The sequence below is a fragment of the Cicer arietinum genome, chromosome 5 (genome assembly GCF_000331145.2).
Source record: "Cicer arietinum cultivar CDC Frontier isolate Library 1 chromosome 5, Cicar.CDCFrontier_v2.0, whole genome shotgun sequence".
NCBI classification, from domain to species: domain Eukaryota; kingdom Viridiplantae; phylum Streptophyta; class Magnoliopsida; order Fabales; family Fabaceae; genus Cicer; species Cicer arietinum.
In genome coordinates, this window is record NC_021164.2 from 54,606,211 (window position 1) to 54,630,901 (window position 24,691).

At 29.8% G+C, this 24,691-nt stretch overlaps 3 protein-coding genes across 6 annotated transcripts; 2 read left to right on the forward strand and 1 right to left on the reverse strand.

Annotated features, from left to right (window-relative positions):
* Positions 1-7,864: 7,864 nt before the first annotated feature.
* On the reverse strand, positions 7,865-10,826 carry LOC101515120 (heat shock cognate protein 80). Its single transcript, XM_004500094.4, has 3 exons — positions 10,559-10,826; positions 9,940-10,081; positions 7,865-9,823 (listed from the first exon to the last, which is right to left on the reverse strand). The coding sequence occupies exons 1-3, from the start codon at positions 10,679-10,681 to the stop codon at positions 7,989-7,991; spliced, it is 2,100 nt and encodes a 699-aa protein (XP_004500151.1). The 5' UTR covers positions 10,682-10,826; the 3' UTR covers positions 7,865-7,988.
* A 143-nt stretch (positions 10,827-10,969) lies between these two features.
* On the forward strand, positions 10,970-14,947 carry LOC101515438 (peptidyl-prolyl cis-trans isomerase FKBP16-1, chloroplastic). 4 transcript variants are annotated; one of them, XM_004500095.4, is made up of 8 exons: positions 10,970-11,349; positions 11,773-12,053; positions 12,158-12,192; positions 13,017-13,110; positions 13,292-13,352; positions 13,627-13,672; positions 14,212-14,282; positions 14,510-14,947. In XM_004500095.4, exons 2-8 carry the CDS (start codon positions 11,782-11,784, stop codon positions 14,612-14,614), a joined length of 684 nt encoding a protein of 227 aa, XP_004500152.1. In that variant the 5' UTR covers positions 10,970-11,349; positions 11,773-11,781; the 3' UTR covers positions 14,615-14,947. The 4 variants fall into 4 exon arrangements, with proteins under 4 accessions (XP_004500152.1, XP_004500154.1, XP_004500153.1 ...); XM_004500097.4 differs by having other exon boundaries at positions 11,864-12,053; XM_004500096.4 differs by having other exon boundaries at positions 10,973-11,349; positions 11,880-12,053.
* Positions 14,948-17,839: 2,892 nt separating this feature from the next.
* LOC101488874 (protein transport protein sft2) lies at positions 17,840-23,522 on the forward strand. The gene is made up of 4 exons (XM_004500099.4): positions 17,840-18,214; positions 22,222-22,489; positions 22,651-22,755; positions 23,118-23,522. The coding sequence occupies exons 1-4, from the start codon at positions 18,033-18,035 to the stop codon at positions 23,226-23,228; spliced, it is 666 nt and encodes a 221-aa protein (XP_004500156.1). The 5' UTR covers positions 17,840-18,032; the 3' UTR covers positions 23,229-23,522.
* Positions 23,523-24,691: the final 1,169 nt, after the last annotated feature.

The window sequence follows — 24,691 nt, forward strand, 5'->3', positions numbered from 1 at the left end:
CAGTTTTGTTTGAAAAAAAAATCACAGTACATTAAAATCTAAATTGTTTGATCTCGATCTAACAGTCATCCACATACAAACTGCGTGATTGCATTAAAATGTTAGATCAGAAGAAAATCCAAATCAAATAAATTGGCTAATGTAGGTCGTGTGACCACCACTTTGAATACTAATTCCATTTTTTTAATTTTATTTCTAATTGCTTTGCTAAGAATTTTGTCATGCAAATGGAATAGTTTTCATTTCTATTTTTTTCTTAAAAAAAGAAATGAATGAAAAATGAAAAAAAAAAATAAAAATTAGCAAAGCAAAAAATAAATTACACTTAGGCTTCCTTTGTTGCTTTGAAGTGCTAAAACCTTCAATTTGTGGTGTGGCTTTGACCTCATAGGCTGAAAAAGTGAGAATGGAGATCAACAAAAATAACCATAAAACTAATGTTTTAATCATATTTTCAATAAGCTATTGAGTTTGAGGTACTTGAATTTGTAGAGAATTTCATCATTTATATAGTGGTATTCTTACTATAGTAAAGACGGTTCTAGTGAATTTAAAATTACCAAAATGCCCAGTTTTGCTAACTTTGAAGTTTGAATTTGATTCTTTGAATGAATGTGTCTATGGTGTGCAAATGCTATTCACTTAATGCATTGTGATCCAGGGAATATAATGCGATGACACATAAAGTAAACGAATTTAGAGCTTTTTAGAGAAAAAAAGAATACAATTAACCAAATTGTTAGACAAGAACATATTCTTGAGATAGAAAATGAGAAAAGAATGCACTTTTACTTTGATTTTTATTTTTATTTTACTTTTAATCTTTAGAAATATTTGTATTATTTTTTGTGGGAAATAGGGATAACAACACAACATGCGGGTACCTACCTAAATCCATTCCGATTTTAACGGAAAATCTGGTTTGATTATGTGCAAGTGTGATTTTTTCGAAATTAAAACTCAGAACGGAGACGAGTTTGAAAGTATTGATATTCATCCTGCATCCGCTTCCAAACGAGCCTTGCTAATAATATTATTGTTATTTTTAAATTTTATATATATATTCAATATATTTTAAATATTAAAAATTATAATGTTCTCTTTATAGAAAATATGATTTTAATATTTTTTTTTTAATTTTAATATATTAACTATAAAAAATATAACTTTTAAATTTATTGTTTTATATATATGAATGCAGATGCGGATGTGAAAACCAAACTCTGTCGCGAACAAAATCTTAAATTTTAAACCTTAAATTTTATATCGCGAATAAATTTTATTCGACTAATCGAATACGACGATGGAGGAGACAAAACTCACTTGCCCCGCCCCATTGTCATCTCTAGTGGGAGGATGATTTGCTCCAAGAATATATACGCATGTGTATGATTCAAATTTTGCCACTGAATTTAAACTACTTTTTTTTTTATAGATCTAAAAAATGTTTCAAAAATTTCTATTTATATACAACATTGATGTGTGTATATTTATATATTACTTAATTAAATTTTTTTATTCGATGCTTGAATCTTTCTTCAAATTTTTTATTTTATTTTATTTAATATATTTAAAAAATATATTAACAAAATCCAACATTTAACACAAGACAATTCAAGATAAGGATAAAAATACAAAAGAATCATAACTACAAAATAAATAAGAATTTCAAAGATAAAAAACCAACCAATATGTGAGACACCCACAAATCGCATTACACCCTACATCTCAAACAAATTAGTAGATTACACTGGTTATTAAAACAACTGTTTTAGACTTCCAAAAGTATAATTTTTTTATTTAATAAAGAGTTATAAAATATTGTGTACTTAATAAAAATGTCTCTACCGAAATTATGTACAGAATAAAAATGTCATATATTTCAATATTTTAAAATTTTAAAATAATAAAATTTTATCTAAAATTAATATTGTCTCAATAAATATTAAATTAATTGACTTGATTATCTATTAAAAAATAAATATTATAAAAAATCAATTATATTATTATAGACTCTAAGTCCATCATGTTTTCAACCACCACCAAGGGTCCAAGACACAATTTAAATAGAGTAAATTACCAAATTTCCCCTTAAAATTGTAGGGGTTCGATATTTACCCATTTGAAATTTGAAATTAAGCAAATAATACTCTAAAATTAAATGACGTCGGACAACATTGTTCATTCATTGGTTTGCTCTGTTAATGAGGTTGATGTTAATTACTTACATGAGGGGTTTAACTGTTAGCTAACTTATTATCACGTAAGAGAAGAGCTAATAATGTGTTTGACTTTGGAAACACAAGGAGCTAATTTGCCTGATTTTGAAAACTAAATTGAAACTCAATATTTTTTTTTTTAAATTAAAACTTTGTTATCATTGCAACGGTAACATCTATATAACCATTTCTTGTTCTTTTTCAATGATTTCATATTTTCTTCTTCCAAGAACATTCATTTATATAATTGACAAAAATATATCTATATGCATTTAAGTTTAACTCAATTACCGTTTAGATCATTTAAGTTTATTTTATCATAATTTGGTCTTTAAGTTACTTTATGTCTGTACCGTTAATCCTATATCTCAATTTCAACAGTAATTAGTTAAATTAAAAGCTTTTGATAATTTAAAACTATTAAATGTTACAATAACATATCACTCGTGCTAATCCTTCAGAAAACATTCATTAAATTTGATAAATGATCTATATTTATTGATTTTTTTTACAAAAATTTAAACACACATATAAACTTAAAAACAAGGTAATAAATGTCTATCTGCCTAATTAATATTTTTAACTTCTTTTACATGCAATTTAGTTTGGACAATCAACTTATTGCGATGTTTCAATTAGATCTTAATATTTTATGATAATATTCGAGAAAAATTTCAAATTTAAAAGACCGCATACATAATTTAATATATCTTAAATGTTGATAGTCCAAACAAATGTAACTTAAATGATCAAATTAAGAAAAAATAATTTTAAAGTTAACATGAGTTCTATTGCAAATAAAATAGCATTGAACCGTCCTTAAGCTCTAGCTCAACAGATAATTGTGTAAGTAAATTACGGTAAAATTTACCGATTTTAATACATAAAAAAGTCATATATAATTGATATTATATTTCAAAAATAACATAATAAATACTTTTAAAATATTTATTTAAATTTATTAAAGGGATCTCTTGTTAACTAGTGTCCTTAAACACTTGCTAATTAATTAAAATATAAAAATTTTACATTGAAAAAAGATCTCTCGTTAACAACAAGAAGAAATTCCATTTGGTTATCGTTGATACTGGATTATGATTTGAAAGGATTTTAAAAACATTGTATGGAAAAATCTTGAAACATTTGATCAAAATTTTAATATAATCTATTATAATATATTAAAATAGACTCTCACATTCTACTACGATACATAATCAAATATTGCGTCATTTCATCTAAATATTATCACCTCAATAACAATTTGGCGTGACACATCTAAGAGACATTATTCCACCCTTCTTACTATTTTATATTTGCAATTTGCTTTAACATTTTTTTTACTACTTTAACACACATTTTACTATTACTAGTTTTGCATCTAATATTTTGTGAAACTATTCATGTGACATTAGTTACAAATAACAAAATAATAAATATTAGTTATTCGACACTCAAATTCTCCATCATTATTGCAGTTCTTTATATGGTTTTAACCCTCAATTAATATATTGGACCCTTTTAAAGTTTTCTAAAAAAATAAATGACTACAATTAGTGAAAATTATTTTATATCATATATTGTTTATGTTTATCTAGATATAGAAAGACAATGACATATATGATTAAGTCTTATGCAACTCTTTGTATACCCATTTACATGCTTTCAAACTTTTTTCTTTTTAGATAAACAAAAAGTGTAAGAATTTTTACATTTTTTTAGTTTACATTATTGAGTTTCTATTCTATTTACATGTTTTGATATATTTGTGATCAATTATTGTCGTTGACATTTGATCCAAATACATAACTTTTTTGGGGTCCAAATTATGCATATATTTCATTACATATATATTATGTGTCATCCAATGTATGTCGAATATATGTTGAAACTTGAAACATATTTCTAACTTCAATGCACAACTCTTAAATTTCAATGATAATATGAATAAATTATAAAAATAGTATACGATGATAACTACACTATATCTCTCACCTCATCTTTTTACATATCAAGTTAAAAAGTGTAACACTTAACTCTCTAAGATTTTCTCATATGAAGAATAATAAATATTTCATGTTTATGAGATAGACTTATTTCACATTTTTAGTTTCTTCCATTATTTATTTTCTTCAAATTAAATATTACATAGTATCGTTGCAAAAACAAAAAATATCTTTAATAATAAATAGCTATTTTTATTGAGATCTATAAAATTTACAAATCTATCCAATGTCACTTATTAAATTACTAAAACTAATATTTAAACTAGATAGAGGAATATAATTTAGAATTAGACAAACAATTCGTTATTGAAGTATAAAGTTCTTTAAATTCAATTTATATTGTTTTATATTGAATTTGTTTTGTATGGTTATACACTAAAATATATTTTAACTTTTTTTAAATAGTAAATTGTTTCAGTATTAGAACAAAATTTATCTCAAACACATATTTTTTAAGCATTGTTTGCATTATAAAAAACCTGTTTTGATCAATCAATACAATTTTTCTAAGGACAAAATCGTGAGATCTTACTTAGATTATTGTCAAATTGTATACATAATATTATAGAATATTTAAGAAAATTATATATTTATCTGCACAACACATGAGTTTTAATCTAGTTAAAATAGATCTCGAGATATTCAATTAAGATTAAAAGTGACAGTGTCACTTATGTCCATAAATAAATAGATGATTAAGCAAAAATCATTCTTTTTAGCCTCATTGGCATTTCGACTTCTATAAAAAAAAAATTGAATGGTTAAATAAAATTTGAAATTTTTTTCTAGCGTTAATCACCATTTTAGATTCTACCCATAATAAAAAATATATATGAATGGTTAATTTTTTTTTAGTTGATAGCATTCCGCATTTCATATTTTTTGCAGTGAATTTATTTTTGACATTTTTTTTTTTTGTAATTTCCAAGCTAAATGTTAGTTAGTTGGTTATAGTAGTTAACTACAACAATTAGTTAGTATAGTTAGTTATACTAAGACTAAATTTTACTTCTGGTCTTCTAAGTTATTTTAGGTTTCACTTTAGTCCCTTCAATTTTATTTGTTTCATTTTGATTCTTTAAGTTACAAACCTTAGACATTTTGGTCTCTCGAATTATTTTCATTATTTTTTACTCTATGAAGTTATACTTATAAACATTAAATAGTTGGTCCTTAATTTACAAAAAATAGACATTTTGGTTGCTCAAGTTACAATGTGAGACACTATTAAAAAATACCAAAGTGTATAAAATTTGTAACTTAAGTGGACCAAGTTGTTTAATATTTGTAACTTTAGTGACTAAAATGGAACATACATAACTTGAGGGGGCAAAGTGTCTAACGTTTATAACTTAAGAGACCAAAGTAAAAACTAAATAGCTTAAGGCATGTTTGGTTCACAAAACGAGAGGGGAGTAGAGTAGAGAAACTTTAATGGAGGGTTGGAGAAGAGAGAGAAGGAAAGTGAAGACATGTTTAGTTCGAAAGATGATAATGGAGATGATCCTTATTTAACGGTTTTGTATTTGGTTCAAAAAAAATTGAGAGACTTTTAATAATTTTAATAGTTTTTTAGTTATATGGAGTCTCCTCCAAATCCTCAAAAAGTGGAAGATAAGCACAATAACCTATATGAGAGATTTTGCCTTTATTCCCTCCTAAAAATTGAACCAAAATAAACATTTTAAAACATTACATCGTTCCCTTCTCGTCGGTATACCTCCAACCACTTAAGACCAATACAATTAAGCCTAAACTAACTGCTACTAATTAATTATATACAAGTTATTTATATTATTGATGTATTAGAATAATTCTATCATTATATTTTTCTTTACTTTTCTTTAAAATATGACTTTTATTTTGAATTATAATAAATCTATTTATATAAAAAAACCTTCTTGTTGAATTTGTTAAGAGACAATATCGCATTTGTATTTTAGTATTCATAAAACATTATTATTAGTCTGTATTAGAACTTAATGGACGCTATATTGGAAGAATTTTTCTCCCTTCTCACTATCTTAGTATTAATCTAATTCATCACCACTTCTTCAAAAATATATAATTCATGGTCGGTTATCATGTTATTTCTCATACCTTTTGTTGCTTTGTTTCTTCAATTATTACCTTTACATTTCTTGGTTATAAATTTTTATTTTATTTGACTTATAGAATAATTATATATTTAAGACAAAAAAAAAATCACATATTTATGAATATTTAATAAATTAAAAAATATACTAACAATAAATCATCTCATAAGGATTGAAAAGTGTGATTCTTTCCGAGTATTATATACAAAGATCATCTTTCAAATTATTGAGAATTTAATATTCAAACATTATTTTGGTACTATGATATAGTTTTTGAAAAAAATAGATTTTTTTATTATGATAAAAATCTTAATTTTATTTGACTTGTGGAATTATATATTTATTTATTCTTGATAAATTAAAAAAATATTAACAATAAATCATCTCAGAAGATTAAAAGTGTGATTTTTTTTGGACAAAAAATAACTTTCATTCAAATACTAACATGAGAATAATACAATCAAACTTAATTATGAATTGATACATTATCCATCTATATTTTGAAATCAACCAGAAAGTAAAAGATATAATGACGATATACATAAATATTGCAGAAACCAATGAAAAATTACCTAATCATAATAATTAAACTAATTTCTTTTACGTATTAAACTAAATATTTAATGACCTTTCATATTGACTGATTCAGCTACGTGTTGATAAATCATTTATTTATAAAAGAGAGAACTTGAATTTGATAATAATTTTTTATGTTTCTTACGCTAAATAAGGTACCAACTAAACAAATTTCTCAAACATTTCAACAAACACAAGAAATACAAACTTAAAATATAGTATAAAAAGTGTCTATATATATATATATATATTATTTAATGAAAAGAGATAATATAAATATGAAATCCAGATAAAAAGAATAGTTCTAAATCACCTTAGAACTTTCAACTTTATTGTTTATTGTTGTAGGTGAGAGAGGCGGGGGAGAAAAAACTTTTAAGTATTTCTTGGAACCATTTTAAATTTTTGTCGATTAAAAGAGTGATTCCTCCAAATATATGATGTACAAAGATCGCTTCGAATTATTGAAAAATTAATACTCAAAAACTACACTTTTATAAGTATTTTAGTATAAATTTAAAATAAAATAAAATTTAGGTTATATAGAACTGCTTTTTAGAGTATAGAAATTATTTTCAGAAAAGACAAAAAAAAAAAAAAGAAAAGAATTGGGAAGATGTGCTTCAGTTTTTACATCAAACTGGATTCCCAATTTTAATTTCAATTATCTCCTTCACTAATTATTCTCTTTCTCTCTTACATTTTCTCTCTTCTCTTTTTATTACTATATTTTTTATTAATATTTTCTCTCTATCTCCCGTATTGCTTTGCTTGAACGAGGAAAAATGACGGAAGGAAAGGTTCCTAAAAAAAGACTAATTTTTTTAATAAACTAAAAAAATATCTTGTTAAAATATTATTATGAATCATGAACGCAAATATCGGATATTCTGGAATGCAATCCAAGATACTCGGGGAATAATCGAAAATTTACCAAAACGGAGCATGCAATAAACTGAGATGAATTAAATCCAGAGAAAAGTATGCCTAACTTCATTTAATACTGCCAACAATCCAGACAAAAATAACAAAAACATAGCAAAAAAGTAAAAAATCTAATCATCTTCAACAATCGCATAAATATAATCCGCATTTTAATCAACCTCTTCCATCTTGCTGCCTTCAGCATCAGCATCAGCTTCCTCCAATGGAGGCATGTCAGCCTCAGCTTCACCAGCATCCTCATCGATGCTCAATCCAAGCTTCAACATTCTATGGATTCTGTTTCCAAAAGTGTTTGGCTCATCAAGGCTGAACCCAGAAGTGAGAAGAGAAGTCTCAAACAGCAAGAGGACGAGATCCTTCACAGATTTATCGTTTCTGTCAGCATCAGCACGCTTCCTAAGCTCCTCCATGATGGAATTCTCAGGGTTGATCTCCATTGTTTTCTTGCTTGACATATACCCTGCCATGCTGCTGTCCCTCAATGCCTGAGCTTTCATGATTCTTTCCATGTTTGCTGTCCAACCATATTCACCGGTCACAAGACAACAAGGTGAGTCCACAACACGGTCAGATACAACAACTTTCTCAACCTTGTCACCCAACACCTCCTTAATCACCTTGCAAAGACCATCAAATTTCTCCTTCAACTCTTCTTGCTTTTTCTTCTCATCTTCAGTTTCTTCCAATTTCAAACCTTCCTTGGTAGCCGAGACCAACTTCTTGCCTTCAAATTCCTTGAGTTGACCCACAGCATACTCATCAATGGCATCAACCATATAGAGAACCTCATAACCCTTCTTCTTCAACTTCTCCAAAAATGGAGAATTCTCTACTGCTTTCTTGCTTTCACCAGTGATGTAGTAGATATCACTCTGGCCTTCCTTCATCCTTGTAACATAGTCCTTGAGGCTGGTCATCTCATCACCACTCTTGGTGGAGTGGTATCTGAGCAATTCAGCAATCTTTCCCTTGTTCTGAGAATCCTCATGGATACCAAGTTTCAAGTTCTTAGAGAAAGCCTCGTAAAACTTGTTATAATCCTCCTTGTTCTCTGCAATTTCAAAGAAGAGCTCAATGCACTTCTTGACCAAGTTCTTTCGAATGACCTTCAAGATCTTGTTCTGCTGTAACATTTCTCTAGAAATGTTGAGAGGAAGATCCTCAGAATCAACAATACCCTTGACAAAGCTAAGGTATTCAGGAATCAACTCCTCGCAGTTGTCCATGATAAACACCCTGCGAACATAGAGCTTGATGTTGTTGGGCTTCTTCTTTGTGTCAAAGAGGTCAAAAGGTGCTCTCTTGGGTACAAAAAGAATGGCCTTAAACTCCAATTGACCTTCAACAGAGAAGTGCTTTACAGCCAAATGATCTTCCCAATCATTTGTAAGACTTTTGTAGAAAGCAGCATATTCTTCCTTAGAAATCTCTTCTGACTTCCTCATCCAAATAGGCTTCTGCTTGTTCACCAAATCCCATTCATGAGACACCTCCTTAATGGTCTTCTTTTTTTTCTCCTCCTTCTCTTTCTCTTCATCAACTTCCTCCACTTTACCCTCCTCGTCCTTCTTATCCTCCTCATCCTCGTCATCAGAAATCTCCTTTTCAATAGTCTTCTCAACCCAAAGAGAAATTGGGTAACTGATGAACTCAGAATGCTTCTTAACCAAGTCCTTCAAACGACGCTCCTCCAAGTATTCAAGCTGATCTTCCTTAAGGTAGAGAGTGATCTTAGTCCCTCTACCAAGAATCTCACCAGATGTATCCCTGGTAATGGTAAATGACCCACCAGCCTGGGACTCCCACACATACTGTTCATCATCGTTGTGCTTGGAGGTAACAATCACCTTCTCGGCAACAAGATATGCAGAGTAAAATCCAACACCAAACTGTCCAATCATGCTCACATCAGCACCTGCAGCCAAGGCTTCCATGAATTCCTTGGTACCAGACCTTGCAATTGTACCCAAGTTGTTCACCAAATCTGCAAGAATTAAAACATAACCCACGACAAATATTAGAAGCCAATTAAATTGACAATTAATAATCCTGCATTGCAACAAAACCATATTTTAATTGAAAAACAATCTTTCATCTTACCAGCCTTGGTCATGCCAATACCACTGTCAACAATGGTGAGCGTGTTGTTTGCCTTGTCAGGAATGATATGGATAAACAATTCTGGCTGCCCATCGAGCTTGCTCTTGTCTGTCAAAGACTCAAAACGGATCTTGTCCAAAGCCTACGATTTTACATAATCAGAGTGACAGAGTCAATATAACACTCACAAACATACACAATTTTGCAGTAAATAACTATCAACAAAAACACAACTACAAATTCCAATTCAATTACATAACCATTCCACTCCAGCCAGAATAAATTGCTATTATCCCTAACAGTATTCAAATGTACATACAACTATAACAAATCTAAAGAATTAAACTACCAAACCATATATTGTATAACAAATCAAAATCTAATGAAAATATTCATAGAAATGATAACAATTGCACCAAAAATGTAAAACCAATGACCTTATTTATAAAAACAGTATAAATCTTTATCATTCGAGGCATAAAGTACAGATTTAAAATAAATAAATAAACAAACAAGTACGCAAACATTAAGCAATTTAAATTTGAATGTATAACATGACTAAAAAACAGATCAACCAGAAAAAGAACATCGACGACATAAAAATAAATCGGAAGCTTACATCAGAAGCGTTGCTGATGAGTTCACGAAGGAAAATCTCCTTGTTAGAGTAGAAGGTGTTGATGATGAGACTGAGAAGCTGGTTGATCTCAGCCTGAAAAGCGAACGTCTCGGTTTCCGCCATGTGAGAATAGATCGAATTGAAGAGTAGAGAACGTGAGACGAAAGTGAAATCTACAAAAGTAGTTAGGGTTTAGAAATGAATTTGGAGTTGTTAGAAAAATGAGTGGTTATATAGAAAGAAGTTAAGCAGGGTTCTAGATCCTTCGATAACGAAAACGTATACTTGTTAGGAAAGACTTGACTTCTAGATCCTTCTGTGACGGACACCCGAATTTACTTTAAGACAGTAAGGCAGGCTTGGGCCGAAATCATAATGGGAATCTCATTGCATAGTTCACATTATTATACGAGTACGCTCTTTTTCTTATTACATTCAATTATTACGTATATTCCTCGTCATTATTTTATAATTCTCTTTAATTTTTATAAATACAACTATTAAATTAATACTCTCTGAAATTTGTTTAATTAACATAAATTTATCATTTCTTTATAAAAATATTCTTAAGCTTAAAAGGGAAAGTGGGGTCTCGCGTGGGTCCAAAATCATAAATGAGTAGCTTATGTGACTATGAATTTGGTGATACATAGATAAATAGATAGAGATAATGGTGTAGTATTCGATTTTGAGGTTGGCCCTCAATTGTGAACTTCCAAATTGAGAATGGGAATTTTATCATTTCTCTCACTTCCACCAATTTGTGCTGCCTCCGTCTATGCTTCTCCAAGGTATAAACTGTTTCCCCTCTAATTTAATTTAATTCAATTCAATTTTCTTAAACAATTATGTCCATTATTTCACTTTTTTTATATTTATTTGTGCTGAATTAATTATTTCACTTTCTGCCTTCATCTTTATGCTTATTGTATAATATTTCAATATTGTTCTTTTACTTGCTTATGTTTACATTTATTTTCCACAAACATTATTATTTTTTCGTGTAGCATTTGCTATCAGATTATTGTAATTGCATTATATAAATAAAAATCTGTAGTATCCCTCATAATATTTTTACTCTTTAAGGGTACTTTAATTTTACCGTGTTTTATATTTTTATGAAAACTTCAGCCATTTTTTTGTTGTTGGAAAATTTAGGTAGCGCAAGGATAATTTTGATTATAATATGCTACTATTTTTCTTTTTCTGAACAGTGAATTGATATGTTTCAATTCAAAATAGTTTCTCCTAAAAAAAAGTTATCATGCTTCTTGAGAAGCGTTTCTCTTAACAATTTGCTTCAAGCCCCACATGAATCCAGGTGCATGGAGGATGCAAAGAGCTTCAACAACAAAATTTCTACATTAATAGTGAAAAGATGTTATTCAAGAAGGCTGATTCTTCAGTTTTTGAGTATTAACCACATGTTATGTTATGCTTATCCTGCTTTGGCTGCACCAATTATGCCAGACATGAATGAACCAGAAGTCATACGGTTTGTCTGTCTTTTTCTTTTTATATATATATTCTTATTTTGTGAATTGAAAAGGTTCAGTGCATTGCGATATGTGATTTTTATTTTTTATGTGAAGCATCTAGGACTTTGAAGCTAGCCAGTGGAGTGAGAATTCAAGGTAGTAAAAAGTTCTGAAACTTTCATGTTAGATTTCTTGACAAATAAAATGGTATGTAGTTGTACAGTGTAGCATAAATTAATGCAAGAATATTGAGAAAAACTAAAGTCTCATGTTGAAACGATATAATATTTGAAAATAGTTTACAGAGAAAGACTCCCCTCACCTTATAAGTCAATTTTATAAGGATGAGTCACAACCTTTATAAAAGCCTAATGTGGGATCAAAATCTATCGATTTAGGCCACCAATCTTATTATCCATGCACCAAATTTAATAGTACTGGACGTGAGTGAATATTGGAAAAAAAAAAATTCAAATATTACACTGAAATGAGATAAGTATGAAGAAGAACACCCCTCACCTTATAAGTCAATTTTGTAAAGATGAGTTATGCAGTTTATAAACTTTGAGATTGCATATAAGCCATATAATGGATGAGAGGCACTCTTGTTTGATGCATAGACTTAAATTCTTGTTTTCCATCTTGTGTGTGTTTAAATTGTGGTTGAGGTTGAATCTTGACATTGCAGCAAAGTGCCAGCAGTTGTGGTTGCAATATCGTTGTAGAGACCTTGAAAGCTTTTATATTACGGCCACACTTGCAGTTGCGTACTGCAAGTATTGTTTGACAGTATGATGAGTTAGCACCATCTGATTATTACATGCCTCTTTCAAATAGGAGCGCAAATACTTGTTTTTTTTTTTATTAAAAACGTTTAAACCATATTCATTTTACTTCCCCTTCTGATTAAAAGGAGTCAAGCTGTCAATAAATACAAGTGTTTACACATAAATAGTTATTCATATTGTATTCCAAATTAGATATTATTGAAGGGGAAGGACCAGAAGCACATGATGGAGATTTGGTTGAATTCAATTATGTATGCAGGCGTGCAAATGGATACTTTGTTTTCAGGTAATAACTTCATTTCATACTGTGAATTCTCCCTTATTGCAACAATGAGATTAATATGCAGACATACTATCCATTAATTTCTTGTTTTATATTTTTCCTCTTTATTGTGCTTAAGCCAAGATAGTTGACCTTAATTAAATTGTCTTAATGTTACTTGTTTTCATACTCTAATTGATTATAGCACAGTAGACCAATTCAGTGGAGAAAGTAATCCTGTTATACTTCCTCTGGATGAGAACCAGGTCAGTATAGTTAGGAGCCATTTCCTTGCCATCTCAATTGGATCATTGTTGCTTTCTTTCTTATATATTCTGCAAATTTGAAGATTCAATTTTTTAATTTGCATGTCTTTTTTTGCTTTGAAAGAAGAGATTAAATTTGAGTTTACCACAAACTTGAAGAGATAATATGTTTTCTACACTGTTTATTGGTTTGTTGTTTTTGGTGAGCAATTAACGATTAAGACTAAGCCTAAGAGAGGTTTCATCTCATTATGCAAGTTGCATTTTTAAACAGATGATAATGGGCTTAAAGGAGGTCCTGACTGGCATGAGAGTTGGTGGTATGTTCTAAGATATTGTCATTATTTTTCGAGCAAACAGCCATTTTGGTATTTGAATATGTGAGACGCTGTCACTAAAATTCTTAAATGTATCGAAATTGCAAACACATATTTTGTTAGTAATTTTAAGACCAGTGAAAAAAAAAACACATTCGAGGATTAAATTGACCGTCTAAAAACAGATTCGAGGATCAAAATGACTAATAAAATAGACACTTGTGGATAAGGCTGCAATTTCGTTGTATTCAGAGACTATAGTAACAATACCTCACACAATTAGAGACCAAAAGGGTTGTTTACTCTTATTTTCCTCACAATCCATCATTTCCTCATGATTTTCTTTCTTTCTTTTTTTGGACTTCATGATTTTCTTAAATATATATTTGAAATGATTCTTATGTATTTTTTGTCCCAACCTTTTGCATACATGTACATGACAATCCAGTATACACATTAATCTTGTACAATGTACTCATGACTGTTTTTATGGAAATCGTATCTCTTGATGTCATTGTGGTTACTATTGGCTTCACTTGTAGGAAAAAGAAGAGCATTGATTCCACCTGCAGTAGGATATGTAAATGAGAACTTGAAGCCAATACCTGAAGAGGTTAGAGTTGCATTTAAATAAATAAAAAAGGTTATTTGTCATTTTTATAGGAACAAATGGTAGTTGTTTTTACTTTTTAGTATTTTATGTTTGTAGTCAAGATTTAAATATCAAACATCCAATTTTCGAATGTCTCATATCAACCACTTAACCTACAAAAGTTTTTTATGACAAATTTGTCAATTTGAAAATAGTTGATGTTGTAAACATTTTCATGCTTATTGTAGTTTGGTCCTCGACGCAGTCTTCTTTCTCATGCTCAAGAGCCTTTGGTATTCGAAGTTCAAGTCTTGAAAATTTTGAGTGCTCCAAACCCATCTGAATTTAAGTAAATTGGTTTTTATTTTCTCTGTGTCAAATGGAATTCATTGTTTTATTTTGTGAAATGCTATGTAGTCTTGATCTCCTAAGGCCATTGTGACAAAACAATGAATATTTCTTGAAGAAATGAAAGGGTAGATTAGAAGAGAGTTGTGTTAGATAGGATGGAAATTGGAAAAAGGTTTGAAGAAGGTTGATATTTATGTGTAATATGTAATGTAAAAACAGGATACACACTCGTGGGTACATTATTTTCAGAAATCACCTCGAGTGTTTGTTGAAATGTCCCTTAAAAGTCATTGTAAAATTTATATAGAGTAAAGATCCAATGTCAGTGACATCAATCTCAACATCTTCTCCACCTATCATCTGATTCTCCAACATGTGGTTTATTTAAACAGCTTTGAGACCATTTATAATCGAAATCTTTGAGACCATTTATAATCGAAATGATCTAGCAAGATGTTGAAAGTATTGGTTAGAGTTAAAGACTCTAGTTTCTCAATCCTCCTTTGTCATATATTGTGTGTGGAACTAGTTAAGATGTTGGTTAGGTTTTGGGTTTTGATTTAGTTATGATCGAGAGAGTCGCCTATCAGACATGTTATTAATTAAATTGTAAAAATGAATAATTTTATATATTAAAATTGAAGTTCGTAGAAATTTTTATTAAAATTTCATAAATATTAATCATTACAACGTTATCATATCATGTCTTATATTATTTAAAATATATTATATAATTATTTTTAATTAAAATTTTAAAAATATATTAAAATATTAGACTCATTTTACAAATTAAATGAAATTAAGATGACTAAATCTGCTATTAATTAAATTAAAGATACATTCTCAAATTTTGGATGCATGGTGCAACTAGAAAAAATGATATCATCTTCAATTGAATATTGTATTTTTTAACCATAAAATCATTATGTTATTTAAGTAACAATTTTTTTAAAGTTATTTTAAAGGTTGCTAGTCAATGTTGTAGGAAAAATTTGCTATTCGTATAACAAATCTTAGTGTCTTCTAGAACAAAAAATCATCTTGAGGTAAAATAAAATTATATTTTTGTGAAAACTTACTTTATGATTATTTTTTATTTTTATAGTAACTTACTTTGTGAATAATCAAGTCGAGTGCAATACCTATTCAGAACATAATTTTGGTTTACACAATCATCCAACTTTTTCTTTTTTTACTCATCGCATCCAACATTTTTTATGAGGTCACATGTTTGCTTATAACTATCATTACTTTTCTGGGTTACATGACTATTATTACGATGCTACTTGTAATATTATTTCTAAAACACATTTACAAATATTTATATAGTAATGTATATTTTTACTAGAAAAAATGCCATGAATTATAGTGTATATAATAACAAAATTTATTTATTATTGAAACAGTTAATTTTATTATGTTAACTATTAATTTGTTAATATTATGTTAGAGATGAAAATCGAATGAAAATTTTACATATTATTCCCACAATTATATTTCTGTTGTACATTTTATATAAATTATATATTTTATTTTTCCCAAAACAATCATAAAAGGATGCTTAACCCCACTATATTCACTCGTGTTTAGGAAAACTTAAGGTTTGAGATTTTCAGACTACATATACATATATATAAAAAGAATTTAATTTAAGTTTTTTAAAAAATAAATATATTTCAAAAAATTTAGAGTTTAAATTTTTCAGAATTTTTTGTGTATTTTAAAAAATTTAAACATTAAATTTTTTTGAAACATATTTATGTCTTAGAAAACTTAAAATAAATTTGCCGGTACACAATAATATTTAACAACTATTTTGTTTTTTTAAAATTTTTTGTATCAATAAACTTTTCTTTGAAAAATTAACTGTATTCTGAAAATTTTAATACAAATGTGTTTTAAAATATTTAAAATTTAATATTATTAAATATTTTGGTGTTTAAGAAAATTCAAACTTTAAATTTTTTAGAACACATTTGTCCTTGAAAACATAAATTAAGTTTTTCAATAAACTTTTTAATAATTTTTTTTTTAAAATTTAATATACTAAGATACTTTTCAAAAGTTTTATCATTTTAATTTTTTTTTTAAATGATGATTTCTGTTTTTCCAAATAAAAATAAAATGAAGTTTTTATTACAATCTAAAGTTATGAGTATAATTGTGACAATATATAGGGCAAAATTTTCAAATCAAACTCGAGAACACTTAGTTACTCTACGCTTTAACTTTTTTATACCAACTACTAAATCAACAATATATTTTTTATATTAACATTTTTTTAGAATATTTTAAATATTTGAATTTTAAAATGTTAAATAAAAAAAATTATTTTTATTTAGGAGAAAATATATCAGTCTTAAATGGTAGCATAACTTAGGAAATCATAATAAAGTCTTCAATTTATTATAAAAGTTAATTAAATAAGGTCTTTTGACAAAATAAATTATGACTTAACATATACTCACAGAGTTATTTTGACTGACCTTAGATTACTAATTAAAGAAAAAGGCCAACGTCTTTGTGAAAATGTATTTATTTATTTGTTTATTATAGTTTTGAAGTTTTTTAATATTAACAAAAAGTTAATTTTACCATAGCTGAGAGTCTTTTTCCTAAAGAACAATACAAAGGTTTTTAGGTATATTTGAAAAGAAATTGATATATGCATAGAGAGAAACACGGTGGTTTCAACTAAAAAAAGAGAAAAAATGGTTTTGTATCATAAGTATAAATAGTTAAATAATTGATTTTATAATTTCACCACATAATTATATCAATTATTATAAAAATAATATACAATTAACCATTGTATTGTTTGTCGGTATTGTTTATATCAAAAGTATATATCAATTAAATTCTCAAACATTAAAAAAAAATGTATTATTAATATAATTTAATTTTACATTTATATCTAATAAAAGTAATGGTTAAACTCAAAATTTTAATCTCGTAAACTAAACAGAAAATGGTAAAAGAAATTAACATAAAACCAACAGAATTTGGTCTAATAAAATAAACTAACTCGTAAAACGCGATGAATTAAAATTCAAGTTCATCTGAAAGAGATATTACTTTCCTACACATTTAAAATGATTATATGTTGAGGATAAATAAAAGAGAAATGGATCAACATGTACATATAAATCAGAAAAAAAGATAAAGTTAATACTCCTGATTTTTTAATAAATGTGTTTATAAACACTTCTTAGCATAAAAAAAACAGCACAATTGAGATTTTCCGACAAAAATTCAGTTAAAAATTAAAAAGTAATTAAAAAAAGATCACCGCGACAAATTCTCCGATTAAATCTTCCAATCGCTCGCGAAGAAGCGAGTCACAAGCAATTCACATCTTCTTCTTCTTCTTCTTCTTCTTCTTCTTCTTCTTTTCTCAATTTGGTGAAATCGAGATTAAAAATGCAAAGTTGGTTTTCGGGAACCAATGACGACGATCTGAAACCTTCGTCGTCTTTGCTCGCTGATTGGAACTCATACGCTACTGCTCAATCCTCTCAGAATGATGACTCCTCCACTTTCCCTTTTGATATTGAATCCGCCGTTAGGTCTGCTAACGACACCGTTTCCGGTACTTTCGGCGTGTAAGTCACACTTCTCACCATTTACATTTACTTACGATATTTTTTATTTTTTACTTTTTCATTTACCAATGCTTGAATTTTGAATAATATTAATTGATTGATTGTGTATCTAGTTGATTAGGTTAAAAGTAGAATTCTTGATGTCATGAGAGAATGTTTTGTATTCTGTTGTTTTCACATTTTCATTTTTAATCTTATGGATTGATTTTTGTTTTGTTTCGCTGATTGATTCGAATTTGTAGAATGAATGAGTGAATTAATTCTACATTGAAAATGTGGAGATATTAAGACAGCATTTGGTCCTTTGTATCAGATTAATTATTAGGGTGTGAAATGGAGGATTGGATGGATTTTGTAACCGATTAACCATTAATCCATTTAAGGTCCTTTCAAATATTCAATATTCGATGACATGATTAATGGATACACGTCTAACCCAGCCAGTAACACATTTTCGTGGATGGATATCGATCCCATCTTTTCCTTTTGTCTATTGATGCTTCACCCTTTGCACTCCCCGGCAGTTTTAGAAGTACTATCCAGTTCAGGTAAGTATAACTTGCTGTGAGGGGAATAGCCACTGACTTGGTGAGGGGAATTCATTTTTCATTTTCAAATTGTAGAAATGATCACCAACTTCTTAAAATTTAGCATATATATCTATGCCCTTGGCATATGAGGCAACCAAAACTTGCAACTGTGAAGGTAGTGGCGGTGGTGACTGCAAAGAAAATGGTGGCAGTAGCAGAAGCAGCAAATGCTAAATCAACGACAAAGGGAGAAAAATGTTCAGAGCATTGACAACAGTTCCTAGATGTAGGCTTTGACTGTGAAAAATGTTCAGATCTTAACGGATATATGATTGAGCGGTCCATTATGAATCGAATTAATGAAATGGATTTAATAAATCTAAATTCATCCCATTTAAAATCAATACACACTATGTAGTCAATGGAAGATAGCAGCCAACCCCCTTAGATCCATCCACATATAAAAGCTAAAATTAAAGACATTCATCACTAATAAGTTAATAACCAATGTTCACTGTTACAATTATTGAAACCCAATATAAAAAGTATAATATTTAGAGTGAAATGACCAAAAAGTCAAGGTTCAGGTTTTCACATGAGCTTCACTACAGCCACTATTTGGACACTACAGCTGCTATGCAAAAATACGAGGTGCAACACAGTGGGGTTTCATGTAGCGTCTAGGGGCCGCTACACAATGCCGCCACGGAGTAAAGAAAATACACAGTTGAATTGGATTGGATATTTTCATGTATTGATGGGCTGGAGCTTGGATGGATAATGGATCATTTTGCCACCTCTAGCGTATGTGTGTATCCCCATTTCATTTGTTAGTTCTCCAACTTCCTCTTATAATAACCTTCTTTGCTTATAAATTTATATTTCATAATGTGAATTTGTGTGAGTAAGAACAGAGCGGGATTATGTGAATGTGTTGGGAAAAGCTGAAGGTAGCTATGGAGCTTGACTGGTATTGATCTAAAAGATTAGATCTTGCCAGTCATCATATCGATATAAGAAGGAACCAAACATGCTAAGAAGCATGTTTGGTGGGCTACCCACATAGTTATGGGTTCCATGTGTATTGGTTCATTTAGGCGTTGACTAAGCTAGCCCTATAGTTATCACTATCCTTTGTGGAAAGCAAGGAAGCAAGCATGCCGGTTGCACATCATATATACTCTAAGGTCGCTATTATAGTTTGTTGCTCAATGCTAACTATTTCTCAGTTGCAGTTAGTTCGTAAAGTGGTTGTTACTTTTCCTCTGTAGTAAAATAACTAGTTCTTTTTTTTCCGGTTGGACATTCATAAATGTAGACGTGCAGCATCATTATCTGAAATAATTCAAAAATAACAATTCAAATTATGATAGCTTCTCTGAGTTTCTTTCTGTGCATTTTTCAATGTTTTTCACCTATTATAAATGATTCTAATATATGGTATCATCAGCAAGGTAGTCAAACTTAATATATTATTCAGAATGGGAACAAAATTGTAAATTGTAAAATCATAACACAAATTGTATGATGCTACAAAATTTACAAAACTTGTATATACACATAAATTCATATGTATGCATACATGATAGGGAATTCTGAGTACTTGAGGGAATAACACACAACAATAACATCTACTTATGTACATGATAAGTACAATCTACAAGAGAAATTAAATATCGGATACGTTTGAGATACATACTTACACGGTGGATATGGCATGGCATGGCCAGACACGCCTTTGTTGAAAGAAAAGAAACTCTTCCCTGTAAACCGTTCATAGATGTGTTCCAATGTGATGGTACAATTAGGGTTGACTCAGCTAAACCTCATCACTTCCTCTGTTATTATTATGTGGCAAAAAGATTGACAACCATTAATAATTTTTTTTTTTTTTGCATTAAGGCCTAGTCTAATTAATTATCTGCACTGGGATTTTTCTGTCCATGTACTGTCATACAGTCATTCTGATATTAGTGAGAACCTTAGAGCTAATAGGCTAAGTTATGATTATTTTAATTTTCAAGGATGTGCACTTTATACTTGAGACGATAAGTATTCAGAGCTGTAGTTGAGGTTCTATTTCTGATTGTGAGTGAGTTTGTAGTGAGTAAAACCATTCATGAACTTTTCATTTCCATCTCTTGGTGTCAGTAGAACTGTCAAAAAAGCCCCTACTCCAAGGTCTCTTTTAAATTTTTTTTTATTAAACCCCTAATATTAGGCTCTCTATCAAAATAATTTATTTAAAGCCCCGGTCCATTATTTCATGGGGATTATAGGCCCCAATATTTTGTTACTTTTTAGATTTTTTTTCTTGAAAAATTTTCGAAATTTATTTTTTTCGAAAAAAGTAAAAAAAAAAATATTTTTCTCAAAATATTGTGAGAAAAATAAAATTCTCGAAAAAAATCAATTTTCTTTTCTCGAATAAAAATCGAAAATTTTTTATCGATGAAAAAATCGAAAAAAATTATTTCTTGAAAAAAAAATTATCAAAATTTAAAAAAAAAATCGATTTTTTTTTGAAAAAGTGGGCCTATAGGCCTACTAAGCCCACAAAATTTTAAGGGACTTCTAGTGTTGGGGGCTTTCTTTTTTGGGGCCTTTTAAATTATAATTTTTTTTGGCCCCTCCAACCATAGTCACCTGGTTCGCAATTCTCTTTGGTACGCGGTACGGGCTCGGGTACGCGGTACATAATCTTCAAAGTATTTGGTACGTGGGGGTATACATAGTTAGTACGCTGTTTCGGTTTTTAATATACAAATAGGTACGTTAAAATAAAAAAAATTAATGGTCTTAACACAAGAGTGGGAGTACTAGTTTATGTAAAAAATGGAAGAATTTGTAATACTAGTCCCACATTGGTTGTTTCTAAAATATTAGAAGTTGAGTTATCTATATGAGTACAACAATTCTAAGTAGTCCCACATCGGTTGTTTCTAAAATACTAGAAGTTGAGTTATCTATATAAATACAACAATTCTTGATACAAGAGTTATTGTGTTTGTGCTTATACCACATTAGTACATTTGTATGTGGCAATATATTAATGCAGTTAATGCAGGTGAGTACTCGCAAAAGTACCGCTCTGCCTCCAACATGTGGGCCCTGGTCAATAGTTAGGGGGCTTGTCAAATTGACAGCTTTAGATGTCAGTAAATCCTTTCTGTCTTCATGCAAAGTGATGTACAGACTGGTTACAAGTTTCTGATACAATTGCATGTGGAAAAATTGTTTGTTCTGTCTGCCTTATCTGAATGTGACAGAGGTCATTGCTATTTTTCTTCAGTTTCTTAATATCTTTCCTTGATTGTACAGTATTTTAGCAAAAAAGAACAGATGGTGGATATTTGCAATGCCTCCTGTATTAATTTTTCATAAATGGATTTCTTACATCTCGGTGAAAGAACATGCTAGCCAATACTAAACAGTTTTGCCTGAACTTGTAGTTATGCAATCTGTCTTCTTGTTTAGGGTTTCCAAAGGTGTGAAAGATATGTCTGGCAACTTCCAGTCTGCCTCTAGCAGTATTCCTTCTGGCCAAGCACTTGTGTACTTTGGTTTGTTTCTGGCAAGTGGAGTCTTCTTCGTTTTCATAGCATTTACATTGTTCCTGCCTGTCATGGTGGTTATGCCCCAAAAGTTTGCTATATGTTTTACTCTTGGGTGTGGATTGATTATTGGATCATTCTTTGCTCTCAAGGGTCCCAAGAATCAGCTTGCTCACATGTTGTCAAAGGAGGTAACTAGCTAGAATTTAGTTTCCTGTAGTTTGCATGCAAAGTAAAAAAAAAATGATCAGTTACTTCGGTTTGAGTTTGGACTAAAAAAAAAACTGTATTTTGATTTGATTGTTCATGTTTTGTCCTTCTTTCTAATTGTCTGTATGCAATTATTTTTCAGAGGCTCCCTTTTACATTGGTCTTTCTAGGAAGTATGATAGGTACCATATATGTATCAATGGTGCGTCACAGCTACATTCTTTCTGTGGTATTCTCTGTAGTACAGGTAACAGTTCCTTGTATTTTTAGAATGATCATTTGTTTGTAGCTTTACTCTTCTGCATGTGTTGTGTTGTCTGCATTTGCTGTTAATTAAAGTATACCCGAGGTTTTTGACTTTTGAGTATAATAGTTTTTACAGTAATAGCAATAATTATCCACCGTAGCTAAACCACCATAAATTTAAGAGCTACTATTTCCATATTCCCAGTTGCTGGCTTTATGTGATGGTTGTGCCCTGTTTTTAACATGCTTCCAGCAAATGGGGTGTGGGAACTTGTCTTCCTTGCAGAGTTTTGTATATAATATTTAATTTTTTCTTTCTAAAACTATAGTCTTGCATTAAAATGAATTTGTCTATACTTGTAGGTTCTCTCACTTGGGTACTATGCTATTTCATACTTTCCTGGTGGATCTGCTGGAATGACTTTTCTGACTTCTGCTCTTACCTCCTCAGTAATGAGATGTTTTGGGAGGTGACATGTTCTTGGTTAATAGGAGTTGAGGTCAGATGTTTCTATATATAGTAGTTGGCTTGTACATGTTGTCTCCGAAGATCTATCAGCTGAAACCAAATTGACCTAAGAATATTGCTGAGTTGAAGCATCATTAACACTTTCTTAGAGTTCAATGTTTGTTGCCACATGCCAAATCGGAGTGAAAAAAGTTGATAAGCCTCTTAGACACAAGTTTCTAAATGCACATTGTCTGATTGATGAAGTAAACTGTTTAGTTCTCTTCTGCGAAATGGAATTTTAAATAATTTTTCTTAAATGAGCATATAAGTATGGCATTATATCAAGGAATATAGGGGGATATATCAAGTAAGAGCGAGTTGTGTGAGACATAATATTGAATATACAAGTATACATGGAATGTTCTAGGCTGGTTCTCTTAAATCCAGTCTTATCTATTCTTTTATATAATACGGTCTAGATTTATTTTCCTCACTTGAAGATGCTCTTGCCTACTACGTTGTGTGTGGGGGCATGGGCAGCTGGGGAAAGATAGGTAATAAGGAAGAGAAACCTTTGAATTCGTCACACCTGAGTTTGGACTGATGCCAATTGAGCCACAAGTCCCTTGATATATTATTTTTTGTATTATTAACTTCAGTGGCTATGCACCTTTGGGGGACAATGTGCTATATCTCACTTATTAATGGCATAACCGATGATAGGAACTAAATAAGAGCTAGAGGAGTTGATGTATGGACCCTGTTAGTTCGATTGCTGATTAACTGAAAATTGCCAGGGTAAATAAACTTAGTGGATGTTGTTCTTTATTTCAATACCTTTGCCAAGTGCCAATTGATATGGCATATTGTTTCCATTGATTTCAATGTAGCTCGTGGTGGTGATCAAGAACAAACACTTTGCAATGACACAAAATAAAGGAGAGCGCTCTAGTTTTAGGCTTAAGTATTGTATTTTTAGTCTCTAAGGTATTATGTTAGTGCAATTTTGGTTCTATAAGTTTCGTCTGGTTACAATCTATTTCCTACATCATAGGGTTGTCCAATTTGTAACAGCAGTATTTTACATGGCATGTATGGGTCTTATTTGTCATTGACTTAGGAAAGCTTTGCAATGTCTCTAGTAACAAGATATTATTAGTATTCATGTGAAGCAGATATTAAATTCTTCCATGCACCACTATTATTGGTCTATGATGGAATATGACATACAATCATTGAATTTATTTATCAATTGTAGCCTCTTGGTGTACTCTATGTACCAAACAATTGTCTCGTCTTCTATCAATGTGGATCAAGCTCGCCTCTTCTACTTTGGTCTTTTACCACCACTTTCCTCTCCGGTGAAATGCATGGCAATGAAGTCATGGATGTCTTGAAAGCAAGTGCGGACGTGGGTAGACCCCTTCACCTCCTTCGCACTAATTTTTCAGATTTGTCTTTCAAATCGAAGAATGACCACCAGTCG